The sequence below is a fragment of the Suricata suricatta genome, chromosome 4 (genome assembly GCF_006229205.1).
Source record: "Suricata suricatta isolate VVHF042 chromosome 4, meerkat_22Aug2017_6uvM2_HiC, whole genome shotgun sequence".
NCBI classification, from domain to species: domain Eukaryota; kingdom Metazoa; phylum Chordata; class Mammalia; order Carnivora; family Herpestidae; genus Suricata; species Suricata suricatta.
Genome location: NC_043703.1, coordinates 110,634,876 through 110,661,838, shown reverse-complemented (window position 1 = coordinate 110,661,838; position 26,963 = coordinate 110,634,876). Strand labels below are relative to the sequence as shown.

Below are 26,963 nucleotides of genomic sequence, written 5' to 3'. Positions count from 1 at the left end.
ACATTTTCTGTAATGGGGTTTAACATATCTGGAATCTCTCCCAAAGGCTCCCAGGCTCTCTAACAGAGAGGGGTCTGTTAATGTAGGTGCAATGGACATCAAGAACAAATTTATTCACCAAAATGGATTAGGCCATGTAATCAGAGATTCTGTAATATTAATCTTTGACACTTACTGAACAGAAAGAAATACTTCTGTCTGCAAACTGGCACCCCAGTTCTCCCCTTCCCCAACCACGCTGTGGGCCTTCTCTGGATTTTACTTCAAAGAGGATAAGGTTTCCCCATCATAAACACTAATCTAAAAATATTAGGACAATTAATTAGATACACTTAGTTTGAGAGGATATTGGATTTCGATACCCTTCAAATATGACACTAGCTCTGGGTGATTATATGAACCTGGCTTTCAGCACACTCACAAAGGTAATAAATCATACTTTCCCAAAGCCTTGTTGCCTCACCACGATACGTTGTCAGGATCTTGTTGGCTTGTACTTGGTACATAATCTCAGCTTCCCCCAAATCAGGAATTCACACATTTATTTAAAAACAGTATTGAACGGCCCTGAATACATTGTGTTTTGAACAGCTTCAAAGTGGAAACATAAACAATTTCTCTTTTTCCATGGACAGAGGACAGGAGAAAAGGGGAGACGGTTCTCAAATGCTCAGCCCTAACAAAATAACTGCAGTTCGCTATTCACTGAATTTAAAACCTGACTGAAATGTGACGGTGGATTTTCTTGTTCCACGGAAAATAGGAGGATGCCACTCTTTCTACCGATTATCCTAAAAAGGAAAAAGCCATTTGTGGAGCCACAGTGTACATCAATTAAACACGTAACTTACACTATGCCTAGAATCTGTCAGTTTATAAAGGCAATGGAATGCAATGCAATGTTGGTTTTGTGGCTTGTTTTGTTTTGTTTTTGGGTTTTTTCCGTGCTAGCCAGTGCTCTCACCCACCAGTCAGCCATTTTTATTTTCACCTTTCCATCAAGGAGCCACCAGGGAAAGCAGCCACAACTGGGTGTGTCTTCTTAATGCAAAACATTAGCTGCAGGTTGCCCAAGAGGGAAGCGGACTATGTATAAACACAAAGCCAAATTACTTACCAATTGTTCACTTGAAGGATGGTGAGTCCCGTGTCTTGTGCCAACTGCTTTTTCTGTTCTTCAGAAGGGTAAGGGTGCTGAAAGAGAACAAAGACAGACGGAAACACATATACTCCGGGCAGATAGTGCAGAGCGTAGCACATGCCAGGTGCAATGCTACGTGCTAGGGATTCAATAATAAACACATACGCTCTGTAAAAATAGTATGTGTATCTCAGGCGATATTTAGGCTATTTTGTCAATAGCCTAAGTGTCTAGTGAAGTCTATAATTAAAGGTAAAAATGCTGAGGTGTGTCACTCTTATTAATGGAATACTACATCATCTAATTAATGGCAGTAAAAGACAAGCCAATTACAAAGATTAGTGAAGTGTATAAATAGCTACTTAGGATACTTGCAGAACCTTGATACTGAGTTTATCCTTTAAAGGTTTATTTGTTGCAAACACAGGAAGTTTAGTTGATCTTCACTGTATAAGATTAAAATAGGGACAAGTCCTTCTCGCTGATACAAAATCATGTCATCGTGATGCGATATTTTCGTCGAACCACAGACTTCTAAAGCTGAACCATCTGGCTCAGCCACCTGGGCTGAGGTCCTCGGCAGCGAAGCACTGTGTGAGCGCGCCGTTCTCCCTCGGGCACACCGTGCCGCCAGGTGCAGATATCAAAGTGAGAGTGGGTAGGTCTTTTTTAACCACTAACCATTGCAGCGCTTCTGAAAAGCAAAGGACGTCCAACCAAAGTTGGTTTCCGTATCTGGATGTCAACACATGCTGGGGTTCTGAACACGGCCAATACAAGGTCAAAGACCCGCATATCCCGCATGCTAAGAACAAGCCCAGCCATGTTCCTCATGAGGTAGAGTGGACAAAAAAGTATTACGGGATTAGATAATAAAATGAAACTCATACCCTCTTGAAAGAATGTTTGGAATTCTACTGAAATTAGTTTTGGCACAAATACTTTTTGGGCAGTAATGAACTATATATCTAAATCTGAAATATACATTTCTAAAGCCTGAGAGCTGGTGTCCATCTATGGACACATTGACTAGCTTGAAACTACCGCATCCCAATAAATTCTCCCCAGATAAAAATTGTTCTAATAGTCAGCCCTCTATTCTCTTATGAAAAGAAAGGGCACCCTCAACTCTCAATTTAACTATCCCTGCCACTGGAAACTAAATTCTGGTCTATTGAATGTTAATTAACACAGGTTTTAATCTCATTAATAATGTCTGATTAGATGCTAAGAAGGCTCGTTAATGACCACTTTAATGCTATTATATGTAAGTTTAAATATGTTCTATATCTGTACACGTGGGATTCGTTTGTGGAGAGCAGGGATGTAGCAATTTTTCCCAGAAGCATTGTCTTTGACTGTCACTTAATCAATAAATACACAATTAGAATAAGGCTTTGCTTTCATAGAATATAGTGCCTTTCTCTAAAGAGCTTCAAGTATATTACAGGCAGGATGGTAATTAATCCCCATTATATCCCTTTGAGGGACATAAATGGAATCTACTGTCCCTCCTGTCTTACAGGTGAGGAAACTGGCCAGGGAAAGGCATGGTCAGCGGCCACATGACTCAGTGGTATTTCCTGCTTCCCTTCCAGTGTCTAAACCCCACCATGCTTGAGGGATGTGGCAAATACCTTTTATAATCTTCATTCTTATGCCCTCCCCAAAACTTCCTGACTGCTTACTATGGCCTGTAAGGCATGCTACCACCCAGCCCTGCCCACCTCTCAGACTTGGTGGCCTTTTCTTCGCCCCTGCTCCACCCGTCTGTCTGACCAGACAGTCCTCCTTTCTGTTCTTCCAACACACCAACCTGTCCCTACCCTTCCGTTTCCTGCCCCAGGGACACTTCCTCATCTCAGCTCAAAGGCCAAGCCTCACCCACCCGAGCGTCCAGCAGCCCACCTTACTGCCCTCACGTCAGTCTTTTCCTTCTCCCCCAATGGCAGAACACCACTCTCTGAAACACCTCTTCTGATGATCTGTTTCCTTTTGGGGTGCCTCTTCTCACCCATGGAGCAACTCCAAAGTCCATGACTTTCTCATTCACCATCCTCAAAGCCCTGCCTAGCACATAACAGGAAATTAGTAAATAACTGTGAAACAAGACAGAGGCTATGTTTTGCCATGATACACAGATACCGTCCAGTCAGATACAACATCTAAAGGTATAATAAAATTTTTTGCAACAGCCTACAGGAGGCATAAACAATCCGATCTGAGATCCACAATGCTACTTTCCTGACTTCATTCCTAACAGTGGTGTCAACTCACTCTTTCCAAATAACAGTCTATAAATTTCTAAATAGACTAAGATCATAGGTGACATTCACTTGACACAACATAATGTCAGTCATCACAGGCAAAATCTCATGACTGGATACTGAGTTAAGAGAATCCTCTACCCTAAAGTTTAAAACATAGTTCCTGTATTCAAGAGTCTCTCAGAACAAACTGAGGGCTGAGGAGGGAGGAGGGAGGGGGAAGGGGTGATGGGCATGGAGGGGGCACTTGTGGGGAAGAGCACTGGGTGTTATATGGAAACCAACTTGGTAACAAACTATTTTTAAAAAATTAAAAATAAATAAAACATAGTTCCTGCTGCATAAAAGTCTGCCACACAATACGAACCATATGAACCTCTTATCCTATGAATAGATACTGAATTAAGGTTTGATATATAGAATTTCTATGTCTACATTAGTTGAAGACCTGTATACAGGTATACAAGACCCTGTAAAGTGTATATATTTATGTTGCCACTCACTAACAATGAGATTTTAAAACAAGGGACAACTCTTCTAATCCTCAATTTTATCATCTGGAGTTTTAAGATCCATCACAGTTAAAAGTTACTCAGGCTGGCAATTCTTACAGATTATAAGCCTGGTTTTGAAACATGCAAATTCTAGCATCCAGATATTGGCACTACTTGCCATAGAAAATTATAGACCCATGTACACAAGTTGTTTCCAATCTACAGCATCTTCTGTAATTTGCTTACAGTTCTTCAGGTCCCGTGGAAACCTTTCAGTGACTTGCTATAGAATTAATAAATATGTCAACAGTCTCTCTTCACTGTAGCTGGATGGCAGTACCTTCTGTCCTGCCTCGTTAGTTGTGACTTAATATTATGACCAGAACAGGATAAAAATTAATATTTATGCCATTTACCTTTAGTTACTTTGAAAATTGAGAATTGTCACAGTCATTTATTTGTGCTGTGTTTTCAAGAGTATTCTTGCATGCCTGTTTGTAAGTTTTACAACCATTCTTATAAAGCAAATGGAACTCACGTGTTATTTATGCAGGTGGTGTCAGGAAAATTCTCTCTGGATCATTAAAATTACCTGAATCATTACAGCTTCAAAGAGCAATCGATGGCCCTCAAAATTTCAGCACAAATTTAGGTTGTTTCTTCACATCATGCAGTTTCTGATTTCATAATTTAAATATCATGAAACAAGAAAGTTCTAGCCCTTTTTTCCTCTGTCACTTTTCATGTGATCTGATTTTAAGTAATTGGAACACACTGTGTCTAATTTCATGCAGCATAATTGCTAGGCAGCCTCCAGCTATGGAGACCCAGCACTCCATCTCCATTAAACAATTTTCAGTCATTCAGGATATTTTTTTTTTAAATAGAAATGAATGAGCCTGGATGAAATTAAATGCCACAATAATCTGGTCATTGTTAAGGGGGAAAAAAGGTGTCAACAAAATTCCCTAAACCCTGGTCTATAGCAGGGAGATTGAATTTTTTTCCCTTTTTTTCATAGTTCTTGGCCTGGGTGTCCCACAAACTTTGAATTCCCTGAAAGAAATCCATAATTGCTAGAATCACATGAAAGCCATGACTTCAGGTAGCTAATCCACAGTCAGCTAAAAATTCACAAAGAAGTAAGCTTTTAACTGAAACCCAGTATCTTTAAATATCTTAAATCCTATGCATCTTTCCTAAATAAGCTTTTTGTGGACAGTATGAATTATTCCTTTGTAGACAAAAAAAAAAAAATGACTTGACCAAAACCTGACATCCAGGAGCAAGGCTGCTGTGAAAACATTCAAAATCCTGTGGTGTTATGCCCACAGGGTGGTAAGATGGGCAAAGGTAGACAGCAGTTTACAAAAGAGATAAAGAGGAGGACATTCTAGGAAGAAAATGGGAAATTCACTCCAAACCATTACAACCAAGAGCCTAGGCCGTCCTTTGCCATTTTCCTGAACACCTCTGCTATTAATGGCAAGGACACTAGTTTAAGAAAGATCAGTAGGTTCTTGTGAAGGGAAGACGGGGTGCACTTGGCCAGATATACCAATCAACCTACTCACTTTGGGATATCAAAGCAAATTTGACCACAGTCCAATAGGTAGTGACAGGAGACCTCTCCTTTGTTGTGTACATTAGCCTCATGCCATTATCTCTTAAAAGCTTAATTATTTGCAAACAATTGATCAAGATGGGAATTTGAGAAAGGATATGCAAGGGCCACTGGGAGAACTGCAACGCATTAAGAGAGCAAACAAAATTACCTTTAGATCTTACAATAAGAATTAACGATCGAGACAGGAGAGCGAGGCAGGGCAGTAGCTACAAGGGTTCTTTCTCGAGTGTTTCCCATTTGATCTGCATTAACACCTCAGGAATGAGTGAAAGCCATAAAAGAGTGATTATGTAAGGGTGAAGCTGACCCTCCCGTCCAGCATTAAACCTGCACACGTGTATGGACTGGCTTCGCTGGGGAGAGAAGAGATGCCGGACTCAGTGGGAAAGGAAATGGCCTGGCGGGGGGGTGGAACCCCAACTAAAGGGAATAACTCACAAAATGATCATTCGTATTTCAGCAGTCAACGCCCTGACTCCTCCTTGCCAGGGTAAGTCTCTTGCTGAAATAGAAACAGTGTGTCACTCGTCCTGTGTTTCTGGACCTGAAGTGCGACTTCCAATACTGTCCTCGTATAGCGTTGATTGCTTAATAACCCCATCAGAGAATAAAATGATCCCTGGAGTATGTGTCCTGTGTAACAGAAATGGTTAAAGAATGTCTGACGAAAATCTAAAAATAGCTTACATAAAAGTGAAGTCTGAACTGTATTTTATCAGCCCCAAAGAATAGAAAGCGACAGAAAGAAAATGGCAACTCGCTAAAAAGAAAGTTACCTCTGCACAATTCCAATTTTGTTTCTTGAGGCTGGGTTGGAAGTGGGGTTCCGACACTGCCTCTTTGGTGTTCACAAGTTTACTGTACTTTGGAAGAAAACTTATTTACTTAAACAATCAAGCAGACCGTTTCAGACGAGCATCAATGGCGAAAGAAAAAACTCTACAGTACACACAGATGGAAAATGTCCAGTCTTATATCTTAACGATATCCTTGACCAAATATACTCCTTTCATCAAATTTTCCACCCTTGACTGTAAATGTGGATGCCAAGACAGTGATGAACTTTATCTTATCTACCCTGGTAACCAAGTTTCAATAATGTTCCCTCCCCGCCTGCCTTGCCCACTCTAACAGCACATTGTAATGGCAGCAGAAAATTTGAAAATAATCCTGTACAGAGCTCACTGGTGAGATAATGGAAGGCTACGCTGCCCCTTCTCAAGCCTCAGATTAGTAATTTCTTGTGACACAGAACTGCCTCTATACCGAAACTGCAAAACAGCTATAACAAAGCAATAGAGGTGGAAGCAATTTTCAAGCAAAATGTTACATGCTATACTTTAAAAGGTATGGGAATAGGTACCGTGGGAGCTGATCTAACAGGAGGAATTATGGCAACTGTCCAATATATCCCTTATCAAGGCAATGTTCTGTGGCTTGGCTGAATATGTTGGAAGAACAATTTCGGAACTTCTTTTATCCTTCTTCCTCCAGCCCTTTGCCTCCTCCACAGCTAAGTTTAATGCATTAATATAAGTTGACCTTGAGCTAAACTCTGGTATGTGATGGAGAGATACTCCCTTTGAAGAAAAAAAAATCCACCATATGGCTTTTAACCATTGGATCTCCCGTGTTCTTTCAAACTTCTACTGAGTTTTCGACACGAAGCGAATATTGTGGATCTAAATTAAAATAACTAGCTACATCTTTGACCTCTCAGGAGATAAGCAGAAACTTGCTAACCGAATATATTTATATTTGTTTAGTATAATTTCTTTGCCTGTAAAAACTTCTCCCACTTTACATAAACGTGCAGCCATTTTGCCCTTATGCATTGACTATGAATAGCTTACACTGTGACAATTACATTGATCCAGGATACTTTTTTCCTTTAAAAAGATCCATAATGCTTCCCTATTGTCTTTCAGCTTTATGAATTAGTTTTACTGTTTCAGTGAATGCTTTTTTGTCTTTTGACTGCACATTATCAAAGAGACACTTTGTGCCTCCCATTTGCATTACAAAAGCAGGGCAGCGTGCAGTGGAAGAACATAGCCTCTGCATGCATAGTAGTTGAGTCCGGCATCCTGGCTCACGCTGGAATCAAAAGAAGAGGTGCTGGCAGGACTGGCTAAGAAGCCAAGAACGTTTGGAGCATCATCAGGAAAGTCACAGGACTTCGACCTGCTTTTTAATTCTCCACCGACGCTCCTAGATTGCCTGGTTCTCAGATTAAATGTGCTCCATTGATTCTCAGCACTTGCTTTCTCTGAAGCCTAGTCAAGCCATTTTCCAGACAACCCCTCTCTGATTTCTCGTCTATCCAGCAGCAGTTACAGGAAGTTGCTAGTGGATATGCAAGTAGGGAAGTCAGGTAGGAATCTCTAAACTTGATCTTATCCCGTGAAAATGATAGAAGCATGGAAGGGAAAGTTGAACACTGGGTAATATTTCATAGCAATCTTTACTTTTGCACTAATGAGACTATCTTTATAATTCACAGCAGTGACACCATGGTCTTACAGTCCGTTATAAGAGCCAAGACTACAATACTTTGCCTGTCTCATCTCTCAGACCTTTTAATTTCTTGTAAATATCAAATAAGTATAAAATAAAAACACTAAGCAAAAAAGGCAAATACCCAAAAAAGGCAAATACCAAAAAAAAGCAAATGCTTATACTAAGGGATTTCATAGTCTTTCACATTGGGCATTTTTTTTTAAGTTGCTTGCAATTCTACAATAATGACAATGTTTTAGATCTATTCTTTATTAGCTATATATATATGTTGCCAGAGTCTCTTTAAGTATATGCATTAAAGCATAAAATTTAGACTGTAAATTAGCAATTACTTATATTCTCCTCCTAAAAGTATTAAAATTCATGAAGAGTGCTAAAATTATTTTGAACTGTTATGATTATTAATGAACTCCCTGAATATTGATTCTCTTAGAAGACCATGGCTGTAAAAGGAAACACAAAAAGGCCAATAAGAAAAACAGAGTGGAAGGTGCAGGGGCCTGGGAGTGGGGATGGAGGAGAAGGTCATGTCTCACTTTTGTGGCCTCTTTGAATCATTTTACATCGTAGCTCATGAGAACTCTCACTGTTTGTCAGTAGGACAAACACAGTGCATGTACTGCTGGTGACTCCCATGAGTGGGGACTAGGCTTAGCTCCATTTCACAGAAGAGGAAGCTGAGGCTAGGCTAGGTCAAAACACAAGCACAATAGCTCCCAGCCACTTAGTTCTGAGGCCGGGTCTTCCCTCCCCTGAGTTCTTCCAGGTGGCTGTGCTCACATACACGTTTCTTTCCCAGTCTCCATTGCCCTGTATAAGCTATATTAAAGCAAAACATATATAATGGAGCATGAACTAAGTTCTTAATTGTGCTGAGCAGTGACTGAATGTTTCTCTGCATTTTAACAGCCACGATCCAGGAGAGCATTGCTGTTCTCCTTCCCACGACCCCGTCTGCATGCCCACTGCTTCTGCCTCAGAGGCAAACATCAAGGGGCACGAAGGTAATTCCCCCGAACCTTCCCCCACATTTTCCCTCCATCAGCATCTGTCCACAGCACCCATCCACAGGGGCTGTATTAGTGGTAGCCTAGTAGTGCTGGTTAAAAGCAGTAGAAGTAGGAACGGTAACATGAATTAAGGAGTGGGGACGTGCCAGGCATTGTTCCGAATGTTTCACATGTACTCAGTCATGTAGTCTCACAAACTTTATGAGGTGGGCACAACTGTTATATCCATGTTACAGATGAGGAGACTTGGACACAGAGTAGACAAATAACTTTCTCAAGTTCACACAGCTGGTAAGGCGCAGAGCTGGGATTTGAAACTTGGTGGTAAATGTACAAATTAAGAAAACTCACTTCCAAACTATTTTGTATTTAAAATGATGGGTGGAGCAATCCCACTCATGCATATATGTGATGATTACTATTCATTTTATGAATAAGCTATTCTTTTAAGGTATATCTGTGTCTTTTACTTCTACAGTTCAGTTCTGTTAATGAAAGCAGTACTAGATTTTGCTTTGGGACACAAAGCTCAGTGGAACTAATATACCTCTCACTGTATTAGTACTTGTAACCATTGCTTATGAATACAGGAATAAGGGTGGTTATAAGCAAGAACGCTCTGTGAGGGTCACAGAAACAAATGCCTACTCTTCCAGACAACTACACTACAATATGCCTTAAACTGTCTGCTTTGAAATAAACTGTTGTGTCTGTTTGGAGGTTTGTGGGGTTTTTTTTTTTTTGCCAGTTAGTTTCATTTCTTATTTGATCCTTATTCAAATATGAGTTAAATTACATTTGGAACCATTGCATTGTAGTAGATCACTAATAAAAACACACAAATGCTATTCTCATTCACAACGCAAGCAGCCCTGTTCTGTGTTCCCAATATATATTTGCTGTATGAATGAATGAGTGCTATTGAAGTTAGGGATACCCCAAATGCCTCAGCTAGCATTTATAAGTAGATGGTTCAGGTAAACATCAGAAAACTAACAGACTTATTTCCACAAATACGCATTCTTCTCACTCAGCTCTACAAATCCCAAACCAGTACAGGTTTTATTTACTTTATTTAACTGACATTTACATAATTCTTGCTCTGTGCCAGTCAATGTTCTCAGTGCTTTACAAGTATTCACTCATTTAATCCATATAACAAGCTATGAGGTGTTTTTCCTTTATGTTACAGATGAGGAAACTGAGGCATGGAGTCAGTTACTTGCAATTTGGATGGAGTCCTAAGCAGTTTAGTTCAGCAGCCCAGGCTCCTAATTATTGTGTTATCCTATTAGCCTTTCTTAGCTATAATTTCCCTCAAAGTTCCTCCAGAATCCACTCTATGTTGTTGTCGGGCTTATTTGTTACAACAGTTCCCTTCCCACTCTCCAATTGCAGTGCAGGGAAATTCAAGTCCTGCATCCTCTGGGCACAGGACTGAAAAAAGGGGAAAGGAGATTGCTTTCCCCAAGAACTCCAGTCCAACAGATAAAAAAAAAAACACAACAAAAAACTGACACACCGTTCTGGGCCACTTTTCTGGGAGAAAAAAAGTTCACGATCCATTTAGACAATAAAGTCTAAAAAAGTGAGGATCTTTTCTAATGTATATACAGTTCATCTCTACTTTTTCAGAGAGCATGCCAGCTAAGAAGAGATTTATCCCCAACGGGGAGAATACTTTTCCACTTTAAGGAAGAAGAAAAAGAAGAGGAAAGGAAAGGAAATGAAAGCAAAGAAAAGAAAAGGAAGGAAAAGAAAAGGAAAGGAAAGGAAAAAGAGAAGAAAAGAAAAGAAAAAAACAGGAAGTGTTATGAAACCATGAAGAGAAAAGAAAAGGAAGATAAAACACAATGATACCATTTTGGAATGAGTCTGTTAACAGTAATTATCATTGCTTTTACAGACACCCTGTCCAGCATTAAATACTCAGGGAAAATCTTTGTATAAAGAATAAAGCATCCATAAAGTAGAAGCAAAACTGGTATATTTGGTGGGTGAGAAGATTTTGGAGACAGAAAGTGCTAGAGACAGGGAGCGAGAGATGAAGATTCCGTGCTGCTCCCCATATGACTAAAGACCCCTGGAACTGGTACTCATTCTCTAGTGCTAATTTTCCCACTTAAATGACAGTGATGGTGTAGCCTCATCTCATTAGAGATCATTGTCCCCAGTAGACAGTTGTGTTTATGGGGGACTCTGGCTGTTCCACACCTGCTGATCAGGTTGCTATGTGATCACGGCTGCATACAAACAGCAGACTCGAGCTTGCTGGGCTGGGACTGATGAGCCCCGGCTAATTCAGGGGTGATTATGTAGTTTACTGGACCACTAAACCTCTTTAAGCTTGTAATTACTGCCTATTTGAGTAAAGAACATTCAAAAGCAATTCACTGCATCACGCCTGCCACAGCTGGAAGCAGGCTGCCAGCAGTCTGCGGGGACATTAAAATCTACAGGGACGTGGACTGAAGCCCAGCTAGCAGACACTGTCAGCAGCACCGCAGCCAAGTACGAGCACATTCCCGCTCACCTCTCCTGACCAAGCTTACCATTAAAGGTGCAATGAAAACTATAGAACAGCCATAAAGATGACAAATAATGGAATCTAATGGTACAAACTACATTTTAATGATTCCCCCCACCCACTTTTGTAAAGCTAAAATTTAAAAAGTCTTTTCAAATGTCAAAGAGAGAGAGGGAGAGAGAGAGAAAGAGAGCACATGTGCTTTAAATAATACCCACTGCTGAGATTTACTGTGTCCTTGCTACAAGTTCCAACCAAGAAAACCCCACCAGCTTGAAAACAAAATACCCACCTTGTGTGCTTTCTGAAAGAACCGAGATGTATAGTCATTTTAGATCTCTTCCACCCACTTAGCTGCCATGTTTATAGCCTTAGCTGGGAAAATATTGTTTAGCTAGTTGATTGACATTTTCTAAAATCACATGTGTAATTTTTGCTGTTAATGAATTAAAATGCTGCTCAGACACCTGAGTGAAATTTACTTTCAAGAGTCAGAGCAGATTTAAGAAAAAAATATATCAGTATTTGTCAATGTTCTCATTTTCTTTTGCTGTCACCTTAACAACTGCAGTCCTTTTGTGTAACAAAAGTGTAAAACATGCTTCGCATTGCTGCGGGTATAATTATTACTTGTCTCTAAGTAACAAAAAAGACTGGAACTTAATGAAGGGGGATTAAGTTAATTTCTTTTTTAGCTAACAGTTTCCTGTCTCTTAAAATGTAGACCTTGGTGAATATAATGTTCAGGGAAGGAAAATTAAGCTTTTTTATTTCACTAAAATCTCTGCTTTGGAATATTGATATTAAAATATTAAGATGATGTTTATTCTTTAAAAGTATGTAAATTTGGTATTAAATAAAGCCACAGAAATCCTCTCTGACTACTCCATCCAAAGTCCACAGATCCAGGGGGTTTATGTGTTATCTAGACATCATTCCTATTAATATTCATTAGGCGGGTCTGCTTGCATTTTTATAAGCTGTGTGAGAGGCAAAAGAAACAATCAGAATTCTTTAACACACAGGCATTATCAATTCAACATATGCCAAATAGCAGAGCACCCAGATCTGAAGTTAAGATTCAAATGCAATTTACCTTTACTAAGCTAATTTTCATGAGAACTCTTTTCCCTTCACCTATTGTAGTCCAGGATATTTAATTATCTCTATTCTCTGTAACATACACTTCAATTTTTAATTTAAGAGATTATTCAGCACTATACTTTATCTTGGTGAACACAAAACCCTTATCTTGCAATCAAACTAAAGAGAATTTCCCCTTAAGAAAAAAAAACCCTAAAAACTTTAAATTGTTTTAGTAATAAGATTACTTTTCTCTTTATGAACCTTCTTAAGCAAACCTTTTTTAACTTTCCAAAGCACTTACTGATGGGAATTCCCCGTCTGTCTCCACAATAGATTACAGAAGAGGGAAGTCTTAGCCAACATTGGGGCCGGTCCCCGGGATCTGTCGCTCTAACTACGCTTTCCAGTTGCCCACTCTGCCCGCGCAGGGAAATGCCAGCATGCTGGGGGAGGAGGGGCCCACACATCTCACAGATGTGCATGGAACATCGTAGGTAAGTGGGAGAAAGGTCTGGACCTGTCATCAGCAAGATTACAAGACAAGGTTGACAGAAATAAAGGTATTGAAAGTTGATCTGAAGGCCAGTGTGGAGGTTTTATTCTTCCTTTAGGACTTTGAGTTTGGGTGATCCCTTCTATCCCTTATGTTTGTATAACAATCTACATTTTCAAAGAGCTTTTATTATATTTTATCAGAATTGACCCTTGCAATTACTGAGCAAAGTTGGAAGGACAGAAAATACTGCCTCCATGCTATGTGAGAAAAAAAAAACTCAAGAGTGGACACATGGCAGATGATGTGGACAGGAAGTTGTGGCTCTTGGACCAGGAGGCCTGGCCTCCTGTATTTCAATTTAGTCCTCTTCACACTCTACTGAAGCTCAAAGTTTACCTTGTTAATGATAAAATAGGAAGTTGCAACCACATCTGTCAGAAGCCTACTGTGAGTTAGTGGAACCAGCCTGTGTTTTAATGTGTAAATGGGCACTGTTCTTGACCCAGGAGGGAACAAAGAACTCAAGCTAAAACCAGACAAAGGAGAACACCTTTCAAATCGGCTGTCATCATTTCTAACAAAACATAGAAGTCATCTAACTGGTAATGCTAGAAAAAAAAAAAAAGAAGGCTTACATAATGGTGTCTGCCCCTTCCAGAACAGGCTTTTGGGAAAGAAATCCCCTTACCCGCTGACTGGGTAGTTTGTTCCTCTTTGAAACAACTAGATAGTTTTGTTTTATTTACTTATTTTTCAAGTTTATTTATTTATTTTGAGAGGCAAAGAGAGAGAGGGGCAGAGAGAAAGAGAGAGAGGGAGAGAGAGAGAATCCCAAGCAGGCTCTGCACTGTCCGCACAGAGCCCGATGTGGGGCTTGAATTCACGAACTGTGAGATCATGACTTGAACCGAAGTCAGATGCTTAACCCATTGAGCCACCCAGGCGCCCCAGTTTTGTTTTATTTCTTGTGTATTTCTCTGTCATTTCATGTGTGACACAGGGTGCTAATTACATATACAAGAGGCCTCATTTCCCCCTTCCTGAGTTACTTTCTAAGAGAACTTAGACCCATGGAGCGCAGGAGAGTGGTCATTAGGTCCCTTTCTGCTCCAGTGCTACGATTACATATTGACAAAAGGGAAATCTAATGGAAAACATTTTAAGAGCTATTGGTTTCAAGAGGTGCAGTTAGGTGTGCTGATTTAGTTAAATAACCACAAGTTAAGTCCTGGAACCTACACTAACTGTGTGAGCTTGACCAAAGCGTTTCAGTCCTCAGAGCCTCAGTTTCCTTGTTGCTCAAATGACTGTGACAAAACTGGTGGCAGTCGAATGAGACAACATACGTCAAATTGCCCAGCAGAGCGCTCGGCATGCATCTAGCACTCAGTCAACAGTAGCTGAATCTGAGATGACCCTAAGGCTGGGCCAATCTGTGTAAACATGCATAAAATATATATACTTCTCAATTAGTAGGGAAGAAGATCAGCCTAGGTAATTCTAGTAATTTTTTCCCCTAGTGTTAATCAGGCTTTTTTTTTTTTTTCCCTTCCTTTCTCAAGGGTTTAAATTAGGTTTTAATGTTTTCCTGTAATTCTCTTAATTTGGACAAACTCACTTCCAAAATATCTAAAGGCAGGGCCAGCCTCAAAGGCAGTCACACAGGGCCCCCCACCTAGAAGGACCTCACGCCTGGTTTAATGTGCTGCTGTCACCATCTTGAAAGTCTTCATAATTTTTAAAGACGCCCTGCATTTTTAATCTGCACATTCATACAGCTGGTCCTGCTAAAAGGAAAGGAGGCTATGTTTTCCCTATCAGATATTTTATACTCAGCTATTACCCCTCCTGGGTTTATTTGAGCTTCACTTAAGTAAATAAATAATTACTGCATTCTTACTAAAAGAGGGTAAAAAAGAAAACACTGAAAAAGCAAGATACAGGACGCAAGGCTGACAGTGTAGATGTGCTCAGGCCTCAGACAGATGAGTAAGGACACTTAAATGACCCTCCAGTGGCCTTCAAGGGTTCACACACTCCTGTAAGTGCCTAAATCACCCTCAGGGACTGGCTGGGGCACTGAGAAAATATTCCATATTATAAAGTCTATAGAGAAAAAAAATCAATAATCCGGAACCCTCAAGGTGTGAGGCCCATTCTGGCTCACTGGACTTAGGGATGTTGAGAGCCTTTGTCTTCTGGTGGCTGGAAGTCAGAAGTGGCAATCTGCCCACCTTCCTTGGCAGGGGATGAGTGCCACATTTGGCAGAAAAGTGTGCTCTCGAGAAAAGGGAGCAGAGAATCTTTTGGCCTGGGCTACAGTTAGGATAGATCAAGAGTGAGAACTCGCCCTTGCATGCCAACCAAATGCTGCTGTAATTAAAAACAAACCTTTGGAAATAAAATATTTGGAAATTATTTCAATTCCAGTTCATTCATAATATGAGCTCATCAATAGTTACAATTAATTTGGTCACAAAATTGGAAAGGGGGCATGGAATGCTGTCATTTTTTTAGCCTTTTTAAACAGAATTCTACTTTTTACTTAAGGTGGGCCACATAAAATAATCAAAATAAAGAGAGGAATATATGTAATAAGCCATAGAGTTTCAGAAACCACCAGCACGTTTGGATCTGTACCTTACATCTAAGATGGCAGCACTGACTTATAAAAACGCAAAATTCCATCATTTTGCTGATGCCAAATGATGAACTTGACTATTATATGCATATATTTTGTTTAACAGCTTCATTTATTTTAATAACAAAGGGAAACTAGATTTTACAGATGAAAGCTTTTTTTTCATGGCTCCAATGCAACTGGGATTTAAAAACTCTGTGATGTTACCCAATATGTGATAATGGCTGCTCCCAGAGCCCTACTTTATGACGTTTTCCGCAGTGGAAACCTACCCTGAGTCACCACTACCAGACTGCCCCAGTCTCCAGAAGGCACAGTTGGAGTGTCAGAGGGCTCTTGACTATTCCATGTTTCTTTTCTCGGAATGGATACATGTTCAGTAAAGTGTTGGCTGTGGAATTACTGGAGCAATGGGATTAACTCACTTAAGATTTATTATAAATGAAGCAGGAAAGTGCTGCTCATGTGATTTCAAGGATAAGAAAATAATTGCATAGACCTTTTTTTCCCCTCTGTTCAGAAATCTGCCTACAGGGTTTAATATTTTGTTGAGAATCGAAAAAATAAATCACAGCAAGTAACTTCAGTTTAATTCTTGTTTGATTTCTTCATTACACTGCATATCTATGGTGAATCAGGAAACCAGAAACTCATCAAAACCAATTCCCATAGGAACAAAAGACACACCACCTCAGAACCTTCCTGTCAGCCACTAAAACTTCCCCATTTATTCAGAATGTATAGCTCGTTTCAGAAGGAAGGAAGAGAGGCAGGGAGGAAGGGAGCGAGGAAGGAAGGGGGGAAGGAAGAAAGAAAAGTGAAAGGAGACATCTGACTCACTACAAATTCTGGTGAGATGATGCAAACCAGGAGCCAGCAGTGGTGTTTTTTACTGGGACCCACACCTTGAAACTCTAGACTACAGCACATGCAACTTGCCAGCCACACACAGGATGTGGAGTGATTTTACAGACACTATCTTGGCCCAAGATGGCAGCTTGAGATTAATGGCTGCATCCTTGGCCCTGCTGCAGTCAGGCCTGGGGTCTGATCCTGACACACAGAGCCTTCGTCGGCAGCCAGTCAGCAGATGTAAGCACACAGGCTCTGTCAGGTTGACATATCATTCCTTCGACAATGTCAGCGAGTATTAATGTTCAATTATCTGTCCTAGAAATGACCCTCGCCTTTATGCATTGTGTAACTGCACGCATGGCACTCTGGTAATCCCGAAGACAAGGGCAGAAATGCCCGCAATAAACCAGCCACTGGGAGTTGGCTTTCCAACACTGCCATGACATTGCCTTGCAGGACTGAATAGGAGACTTATTTTTAGTTCTCTTCCTTAAAACATATTTGAAAGATCGCTGAGGCCTCTACCTATCTATCTCTTTTTTTCTATCTTCTTTTCAGCACCTTTGCATGCAGATAGTTCTTACCATTTAAACTGTAAGACTTCAAACGAGTCATCTTGTGACTTGCCCATCACACTGAGTCAACTGTTCTTTATGTATCACAATGAGCTGTTCATTAGATGTGAGGTGCCTTTTTATTTCATGAAGCCAGGTGTATATCATTTACCATCAAACCAAAATGACAATAGTAGGCTTTTCTGGAGTGGTGTCAAGATCAATTCAACTTCAACTCATAAAGCTAAAGGAACCTGCTCAAGCCAGCCAGCCCTCTTTCCCACTGTTAAAAATAAGGCCTCTTGCAGAGGAAAGACTTACGAAGCACACCTGAAATCTTTTCGCTTGTTAACCTTTACAGTTGCTCAAATATTTTAAAATACTGTGTTGCTTTGTTGTAAATTACAGTTCCCTCTTTTCTCTCATCTATCTCGGTAAGGAAAAAAAATTATCTTAGCAGACAGCTGCATTTGCATGGTTTTCATTGAACTTGCATTCAAAGGTTATCAATAACAAGTTTGCAAACTTCTCATACAACCAGCACTGAAAGATAATGTACAGTAATTGCACGATAATTTCCTCCAAAACTGAGATAAAACCTTTAGTGCAATCTCAAGTTCACTAACCTACATACGATAGTACAAACTTAAGTAGTTCAGATTGGGGCTCCGGGAATTTTCTCTCAGGATAATAGTATTTAAGGAATGGAAAGTGCAATCATGTTTCCTACAGAAAATCACTAAAAATTCATTATTTTGTCTTTATTTGAACATGCAAAAAACAGGCTGATTATGAAATGTACCTTTAAAATGTTTTTAACGTTTATCTATTTTTGAGAGAGAGAGAGTGCACAAGCAAGGGAGGGGCAGAGAGAGAGGGAGACACAGAATCTGAAGCAGCCTCCAGGCTCCCAGCTGTCAGCACAGAGCCTGACGTGGGACTCGAACCCATGAACCACAGTATCATGACCTGAGCCAAAGTCATATGCTCAGCTGAGCCACCCAGGCACTCCTGATATGTACCTTTTGAAAGTCTAGCTGGTCCTCGGTCACAGTGTCTGACTAGTGCTATTTTTATATGCATTCTCAACTGCAGTGTCAGAGTCCCTTAATCTTCTTTCTTTTCCTTTTCCTTCCCCCCACCCCCCAACACTTTTTCCAAATGACTTCCATCCTTCTCCAGCTCCCGATCTACTTGTTGGACAGACAGTCAGCAGTTGGCTTTGCCTCTTGGTCTGCTTACAGGAGAACAGCAGCACCCAAGACCTCCCTCTTCTGTTCTATGGAACCCTGTCTTTCCCTCCTGGCTGACTCACTGTGGAGCCCTGCCTCTGAGGTGTCATCCTGTCACCATGCCCGCTCTGTCCCTCTGCTGCCACTAATGGCATTCGTGATCCTCCGCATGCCACTAATCAGTACCTTTCTACTCTTATCTCCAAAGGTTCCTCCTCCGTCGCCTAAGTAAAGAATCAGGCTGTGCATTAACAAACTGCATGGAACATAGTAGCGACTCCATGCAAGACAGCTGAATTCCATTCTAGCTGCCAGCCGTATTTAAATCTCCCTCCTCTGAAATGCTGAAAAAAAGAAACACCTTCCTTCTTGTTATCAGTTCCTCAAACTGTCCAAACTGTATCCTTTAACATATCCCTCAAGCAACTGTGAAAGGTCAACCCTTGCTGCCCTATGGGGATCTCACCCGCATGCCTCAGGGTACAATTTCTTATATCTCCAAAGGCCTGAAACAGCATTTTCAAAGGTCACTGATAATATCCTAACTCTGACACCAGGACCCTTCCCGGTCCCTCTACTTCAGAAAACTCTCAGGTTTGGTCATCTCTATGTTGAAACTACTCATTCATTTGGACAATAAATATTATCAAGCATCTATAATATGGCTCTGGAGATACAGAGATGAAAGATTAACTCCTGACCTGTAGATAGGGAGGCAGCTCATAACTAAACAGTCGCCATGATAAGTGGTCTCTATCAGATGACCACCAAGGTATTATGGTTCTGGTGGCAGGGGCCATTTCCTCTCCCCTGGAGCGAGCAGGAATGGTTTCTCCAGGCAGTGACAGTTGAAAGAAGATGTGAAGGATGCAGAAGTAAGTGTGAAGTGGAGACAAGGTCATGGAGGTGACCCACTCCAGATGGGAGATCAGCATGTGCAGGTGCACAGAGTATAGGACAACTCAGGACTAATGGGGAAGATAAACCTTCAGGCTCAGAGGCAGCAATGGTGTGAGGAGCCCGGGTGCTCTGAGGCTAGTGTCAGATCTCAGAGGGTCCTTGAATGCTCTGCCAAGAATGTTGTATCCTAAGGCGAATAGGGAAATATCACAGGATTTTAAGGAGAGGGAGACTTGGCCAAAGTTTTATTTTAGAAAAATTGCTGTGGTGGCAAAAAGAGTATTCGTAAGAAAGCCTGACTGGCAGGAAGGCTGATTAAAGAAACAGGCAAGCAGGAGATGACAAGGCAGTGGCAACGGAACTAGATAGGGATGAGAGAATGGTGGAGCATTTAGGAAGGAGAACTGGTAGAACTCGGGGAATGAGCAACTACCTGTGAAGGGAAAAGAAAAGCAGAATTTCAGGGATGACTCTTAAGTTCCTGGTTGGAGCTTCTGGGTTCACGGTGATATTTACTGTTAACTGAGATGAAGACGACAGGGGCCATGATGGACTTGCTTGGGGATGGACCCTATGGTTTCTTATCATTGTATCTTCCTTCCTTTTCTTAGAATACTAAAGTGTTGGAGCTGGTTGGAATCCCAGACATCGGTTAGGCCCACCGCCGTATCTGGCGGAAGGCCTCTCTGCTTGCTCCTCTCTCTTCCTCTAGGTTTTGTCCTCCAGAGAGCCTTTACAACTGGCACCACTCAGATTCCCCCCTGGACCTCCTCTCTTTTAGCGCCCTCTGGATCCATGACTCCATATACACACTCAGCTGGAGGAAACACCAAAGCCTTGCGCTCTCACAAAGTTCCAGCAATCCCGTTTCCCACTATGGCCACACAGCCCACGTGGCTGACCCACCAGCAGCAGAACTGCACCACATCTGAACCTGAACTCCTTACCTTTCCCCTGACACCAGCTCCTCCTTCCGATTTCCTTTCTGACATTAAAGAGACTGCCGATACCACCATTCCCTCACTACCCAACCTGAAACAGAGAAATCACCTTTGATGTTCTTCTTTATCAGATGTCCACTCATGAGTCGTCTTGAAAACAGGCATCAGAGCCAGACAGACTTGAGTTCAAATCCAGCTGCTGCTTCTTACTGTGCTACCTCAGGCAAATCGTTTAATCTCCCTGAACCTTGGTTTTCTTATCAGGTAAATGAGGAGACCAGCAGGACCTCCTTTAGAGGGTCACTGTGGGAATTCAGTGAGATAAAGCACGGAGGAGCTTAGCAGTGACCTAGAGGTGAAGGTAGGAGGGGGGCGGTGTGCCCCAGCAGGGAGGGGTATTTGACTCACTGACATTGTTTAGAAGTGCATGATGATAAAGACTGACGTTTAGTCATTTTATTTTTATTTGCAAATTCTCTACACATATTGTACCGAAGGTGGACAGCTCCTAGGACCCACCCTGGCATGCACTGGCATTCAGCATAGTGTGGGTTCACACGTGCCAGCTATGAATGTTTCTATTTATGAGGTTTCGGGTTTCTCTCCAAAATACCTTCTGCCCGCCCATTTCTTTGCAGTCCACAACAGAGCTTTCTTACTTGAACTGTTGCAATTGTCTCCTTATATTCTCCTCCCTCTAGTACTTTCTACATACTGCACCACCAACTCGATCCATGCCCCTTTCAAACAGCTTAGAAAGCTCCAGGAAGTGCATGCTTCCTTGCACACAGTAGGCACTCAAGGAGCATTTGAGCTTACTTGGAGAAAACCTTCATGGACCCAATGATACTGTTATTTGAAGATGAGGGTAGGTCTGACCCGAAGTTTAGCCATCATTCACGGTGGGGATAAAGAAGAGACACATTAGAAAGGAGCTCTTTCCTGCTGTGTGGTGGGGTTAGGTCATCACATCACAGAAGCTGCTCCAGTCATCTCTGCACAAACCAAACAACCTATTTCTAGACCAGGCACTGCATTCGCCCCTCTGCCAGTGGGACCCCCACCCCCACCCCACACTTGCTCGTGCTGCAGTGCGGGCATCAGAGCCACATCGTGGCTCCCATGCTTTAGGGACAGCATGGCACCTGCTGCCGGGAACCAACAACTCAGATGGCGTCATGGAGCCCCTGTGGTCGCTTCCGAATGACTGTGGCAAAGCAGCGTCTCTGGTGGTGTCATGTGGACTTCTGCCTCAGTTCTCCTCAGATGTGGTCAACTGTGCACCCCAGACAATTTCAAGAACAATAACAAATCATAAATTTAAGTGTCAGGGAATGGAAGCAGAGAGATCTAGCAGGTTAGAGTCAGGGCTCTGAAGTCTTCTCCCGTCTCTATTGTACACTAAGATCTCTGGTAGCTCTTTAGCCTTTTCTATCCCCTTTTCTTCTGTAAAATGGCCCATCTGTAAATGGGGCACAACTACTAAATGCAGGATCACATGCAAACTAACTACTTCAAAATTAATAAGCCTTTAAAATCAAACGGGACACTTGCTTTCATAGCTTAATTTCTGGAATGTTCAAATACATGCTATTTCATGCATGTGTATTTGGCCTTTTTTCCTTGGAAATTCACCCCACCATTTACTCAATCACTGTCTTGAACACTGAAGTGATGAATGTTGCTGAGTGCTCGTGGTTTCTGGTCCACTATGAACACTTTCAGGGAGTAAGTCCTGGGCGCCTGTCGGCTTGGTAATTGATGATGTTTTCACTTCAAGGTGTGGGCCTGAGACCCACAGGGCTCAACGGGGAAAATGAATGAATTGACTTGACTACATCTCTTACCCACTGCTCCTGATACGCATAAACTCATTACCGCCAAAAGTACTTCAATATTTTCAAGAGGGGATAGCAATATATATTTTTGACAACTGTTAAAACGATGCTTTGGTTTTTATTTTACATTAGCAAATTAAAACATTTGGACTGCCATTATGATTCTTTGTGAAAATCTGGTCTTTGCTACATTCACAATGAATTATAAATGCCTTCGCCAAAACAAAGAATAATCCACAATGCCATCAAATGTATGCCTCTCTTCCTAATTTTGATTTCTAGGTCCCATGGCTTCCATAAGAGAAAGCATGCAGGGGCACACACATACTGTATTTCAAATGGAGATTTTATGTAAGCTTATTTTTATAGTGATTCCGAGAGTAGCTGCTCTGCTTTTTATCTATGCAAACTGGAAATAAAGTAGGCACCCTGCCAGCTCGCTGCCAGCAGGCCAGGCCGGGGCTGCCATGGGTGACTCACACAATGACATCTAAGGGGGCCAGAAAAGAACCCTGACTAATGGCTTTTGGATTCCTTATGACCTTTGATCCTCAATGACTTAGACCAAAATAAATGACCTAATATTAAGAAACTACATGCAGCATGTGAACTCTAATGAGTGACAGAATTTACCTGCTAAGCAATGATTAATAGATATGTGCTCCTTATAATAATTCCTTAGATCTTAGACAAACTAGAGAGAGTATACTTTTCAGATGCTTGGTTTTGAAAACAAATGCCTCTTCCAGGATGCTGTGAAGTTGGACAGTGCCCATGGCAGATAAAGTACAGAAGGCAGCGGAAATACGAAAAGGATTCCCTGGAACAAAGTTGGCAAATACTAGTAGAAACAAAAGCACTTTGCCCTCAAAGGTATGCATTGTTTCTGTAGTTGGTGATTCTGTTCCTTTCTTCCTGACAAAGGCGATCAGATCCAGGGGGCCAGAAGAGGAATTTGTACCCTTGCTACATGGTAACGTCCATCAGGGCATATTGTCACCAGGGCAATTGAAGCCAGAGGGAGGTGAAGGACAAGATTCTGCACTGCTCAACCTTCAGAACTCCCGTTTCACCTACTGGAACACACAGGGCCCGATCAACAAGCCCCAAAGAATAAATCTGTATATCAGCAGAGTCCTTGGTCTACTAGAAGCCTTCTGGGTATTCAAGAGACTCAATGAAAACTCTCTGATAATTATTCAGGGCAGTGAAAATACCCTGTATCAAATTATAATGATGGATACATGTCACCCATTTATTCTAACCCATAGAATATACAACACCAAAAGTGGACCCTAACTTTGGACTTTGGGTGAAAACGCTGTGTCAAATATAGGTTCATCACCTGTAAGAAGTGTACCACTCTGGTGGAGCAGCTTTGACAATGGGGAGGCTCTGTGTGTGGAGGGAATGGGGGAGGGAAGATATATGGGAAATCTGCGTACCTTCTCCTCAGTTTTGCCACGAACCTAAAGCTGCTCTAAAAAGTAGAGTCTACCTTTTAAAAACTCTTTGATATTCAAAAGGAAGTTCTTGTGTACTGAAAAAGAACTGTAAGTTTGCAGAGGAAAAACAAAACATTTCAGTTCAATTTACACGATATAAAAATGGGTTATGTTTCAACATCAAAGGCAAAAAACCTATAAAAAGCAAAGATGGAGGGCGCCTGCGTGGCTCAGTCCTAAATTAAGTGGCTGACTTCAGTTCAGGTCATGATCTTGAGGTTCCTGGATTCAAGCCCCACATCAGGCTCTCTGCTGTCAGTGCAAAGCCTGCTTTGGATCCTCTCTCTCCCTCTCTCTCTGCCCCTCCCCTGCTTGCTCTCTCTCTCAAAAATAAAATAAGACATTAAATAAAATCAAAGATGGAGAAAAAAAAATCATCTTTCCATTTAAAATCTGTCCTCTTGCTTGTGTTCTTTAGGTCCTTGCTGTGTCGAGTGTGGTCTGTGGACCAGCACCAGCAGTACTCAAAATGGGAGCGTGTTCAAAACGCAAAATACCAGGTCCAGCCTCACCGAGCCAGAATCTTCATTTAAAAACAGATCCCCACTGAGCGTCCGACTTCGGCTCAGGTCATGATCTCACAGTCCGTGGGTTTGAGCCCTGTTTCAGGCTCTGTGCTGACAGCTCAGAGCCTGGAGCTTGCTTCGGGTTCTGTCTCCCTCTCTCTCTGCCCCTGCCCCGCTCATGCTCTATCTCTCAAAAATAAACATTAAAAAATAAAAAAATTTAAAAAGATCCCCAAATAATTCGAATGCACACTGAACTGTTAGAAGCCCTGCTTTAAAAGAAGCAAAAGAGTATTGAACTCTGTAACGATTTGCACTTTCTGGTGTTTTGGATGGCAGACTTTCATTTTTTGAAAACTACTGTTTATATATCAGTTAAATCTCCAAATGTGTACATTTCTACATCTCCTGATGCAGATTCAGAGGAATGTCATGAATATTAATGCTATATTATACAAAAATTAAAATCAAGAAAATATCTTCTACTATGTATCTAAACAATCATTCCACTTCTCCCCATCGCATCAGCCTAGCAATGTGTCCAAAGATTTAGTTTATCACACTAGCCATCTCCTGTACATACTGAGTTTCAAAACCCAGAGGCAAGCTGTGCCACGTCCGCTTTATCACGAGGCGTGAAAGAAGGAAATCATCGCCTAAGTTCACTCAGCATAAGGTTCAGAGGACCCTCAAGCCGGCCCAACTCTTTTACAGCAACAGAAGGCACCTTCTCCCCAAATTACCGAGATGATGACTTCAACCTTCTCCTTTATTTGGTGACGAAAACCAGCTTTGCCCCCTCAAGCCGGTACTCAAGTACAATGTGTCTTGTTTCTCTTCTCACCCTCCTGTCTCCAGTGATCAACAAACCAACATGTGACCATATTCACATCACTTCTCCTGCGGTTGGTAATGGGAACAACGGGTGAGTGAAGGAACTCTCTGTGGCGCTACCAAAGGCTCACCTAGTCTTCTCAGAGGTTAATACCTACCTCTTAGAACATCAGAACAGCCCTAAAATGCCACATGCTTTGACAGTCAACCTATGTGACATGTGGCCATGTTAGTTCAAATGTAAAATACAGCATCTGTAGCCCCAGAGGTGATCTGAATTATAATGCCACATTTGAGTAGTGTTTTACAGATTCTTCCAAAGGCTCCCAGCATCTACCCCTTAATTAAATCTAACTTGGCTTCCACAGAGAGCGCTACCGAGCATACTCACTTCACTAGACATGGAAGCTCAGGATAACATCATCCTCACCTTCCAACTGCAACTTTATGAAGATGTTTCCATGTGGGAACATTCAAAACTGATTTATGACGCTACTGTAGCAACTAAGCAACTAATCTTCCAGTATAAATGCAACACATAAGGACAACCTAACTGAAACATATAAATTCCACATATACTTAAAAATATTATTGTCTATAATTTAATATAGCAGAATGTTTCTAAGCCTATAACCTTGCATGTGGAGGCAGTTTTTCAAGCATTAATACTTAAATGGGTCATAGACACCACATCTGTCATTCTGTCCTGAAGTCTATGAGGCAAAACCAAGACTATGCTGGCCTATTGATTTTTCTAGCATTTGCTTTAATTTACTTAACCATTGAGAAATCCATCAGTACATAAAGGGCAACTGTCCATTACTGCCTCATTTGCAGACATTCCTTCCCCTCGTTTTTGGTAAATATTTCCCTTAAATTGCTATGTGTTTACAGTGTAAAAACGAATTAGGAAAGTGCTCACACCTGTTTCTGTTCAGTAACTGCTGCACTGAGGTATATGTAACGTGCTTAAAGATAGAATAAATATCTAGACATTATTACATCTGTGTGCAAAGGGTGGTAAATTAGATCCTAATTACATTAACAGGGATTCTGCCTCCCAGCTTAAATTTTACATGAGCTCTCTGCAAAAATCCAAAAGCTCTGCTGTGGTTTCTTTATGAGCTGGTGATTACAGCTCCTTCCTATGTGGTCACTAAATATTCTGTTTACAAATAAAAGAAGAAGCTTTGAGCCAACTTGCCAGGGTAATAATCTATTTCTTTCTCCCCCTCCCTCTTCCCAGCAAACCCTCGCCACATATGCATGGCAACAATCAGGAGCCCTGGCTTCATCTAATTACTCCATCACATAATTTCACAAATTGCCTTGTCACTGGGGAGCCAAGTGCAAAACACGCTCACAGTGGGATTTCAGGCAGCAGCTTTCATTTACTACTCATTCCTTGTTAAATTAAACACAAAAACACCAGTTGTGTGAAAGAAGTCAAAAAGAATGCCTTGCAAATGAGCCAGACAAGTATATCTCCTACCTACCATTTCACCAAATGCGTTGTTGGCCACAGGGACCTCGCACAGGAGGATCCCCTTGGCTGGCCCATTCCTATGTGGATGTAGCTGCTACAACAGACCAGAACCAGAAGGCCAAAAACAAATAGGTTCTCCAGAAAGTAAGCGTCATCATATGTCAACAGGAAACATGGGCACAGAGCAAAGAAACAAAAAACCATATTCTCAAGCCCCTCTGTTCCTAGCCCTTTCTGTCTGGCTGTGATCCTCACATGAGGACATGTATTTATATTGGATGAATGATGCTAAGTCCTTTGAAAGTATAAACAGTATACTACATAGTTCTATCCCGGCTACAAAGAAGGAACCAGATTCCACTAATCTTAAAAGTTCTCAAACAGAGAGACCATCAATCAAGTTCACACAGTATTAGGTGTTTTCCTTTTAAGTATTAATGCCTTCTGTGATTCTGAAACACATCAAGGCAAGCGCTCACCCAGCGCACTGCGGATGTGGGTGG

General features: G+C 41.4%; 1 protein-coding gene across 2 annotated transcripts in view; it reads right to left on the bottom strand.

Annotated features, from left to right (window-relative positions):
* MEIS1 (Meis homeobox 1) overlaps window positions 1-26,963 on the bottom strand; it is a 135,817-nt gene that overhangs the window by 22,313 nt on the left and 86,541 nt on the right. For both annotated transcript variants that reach the window (XM_029937491.1, XM_029937492.1), the window contains exon 9: window positions 1,118-1,194. In XM_029937491.1, the coding sequence (XP_029793351.1) occupies window positions 1,118-1,194 (77 nt within the window). The remainder of the gene's footprint in view (window positions 1-1,117; window positions 1,195-26,963) is intronic.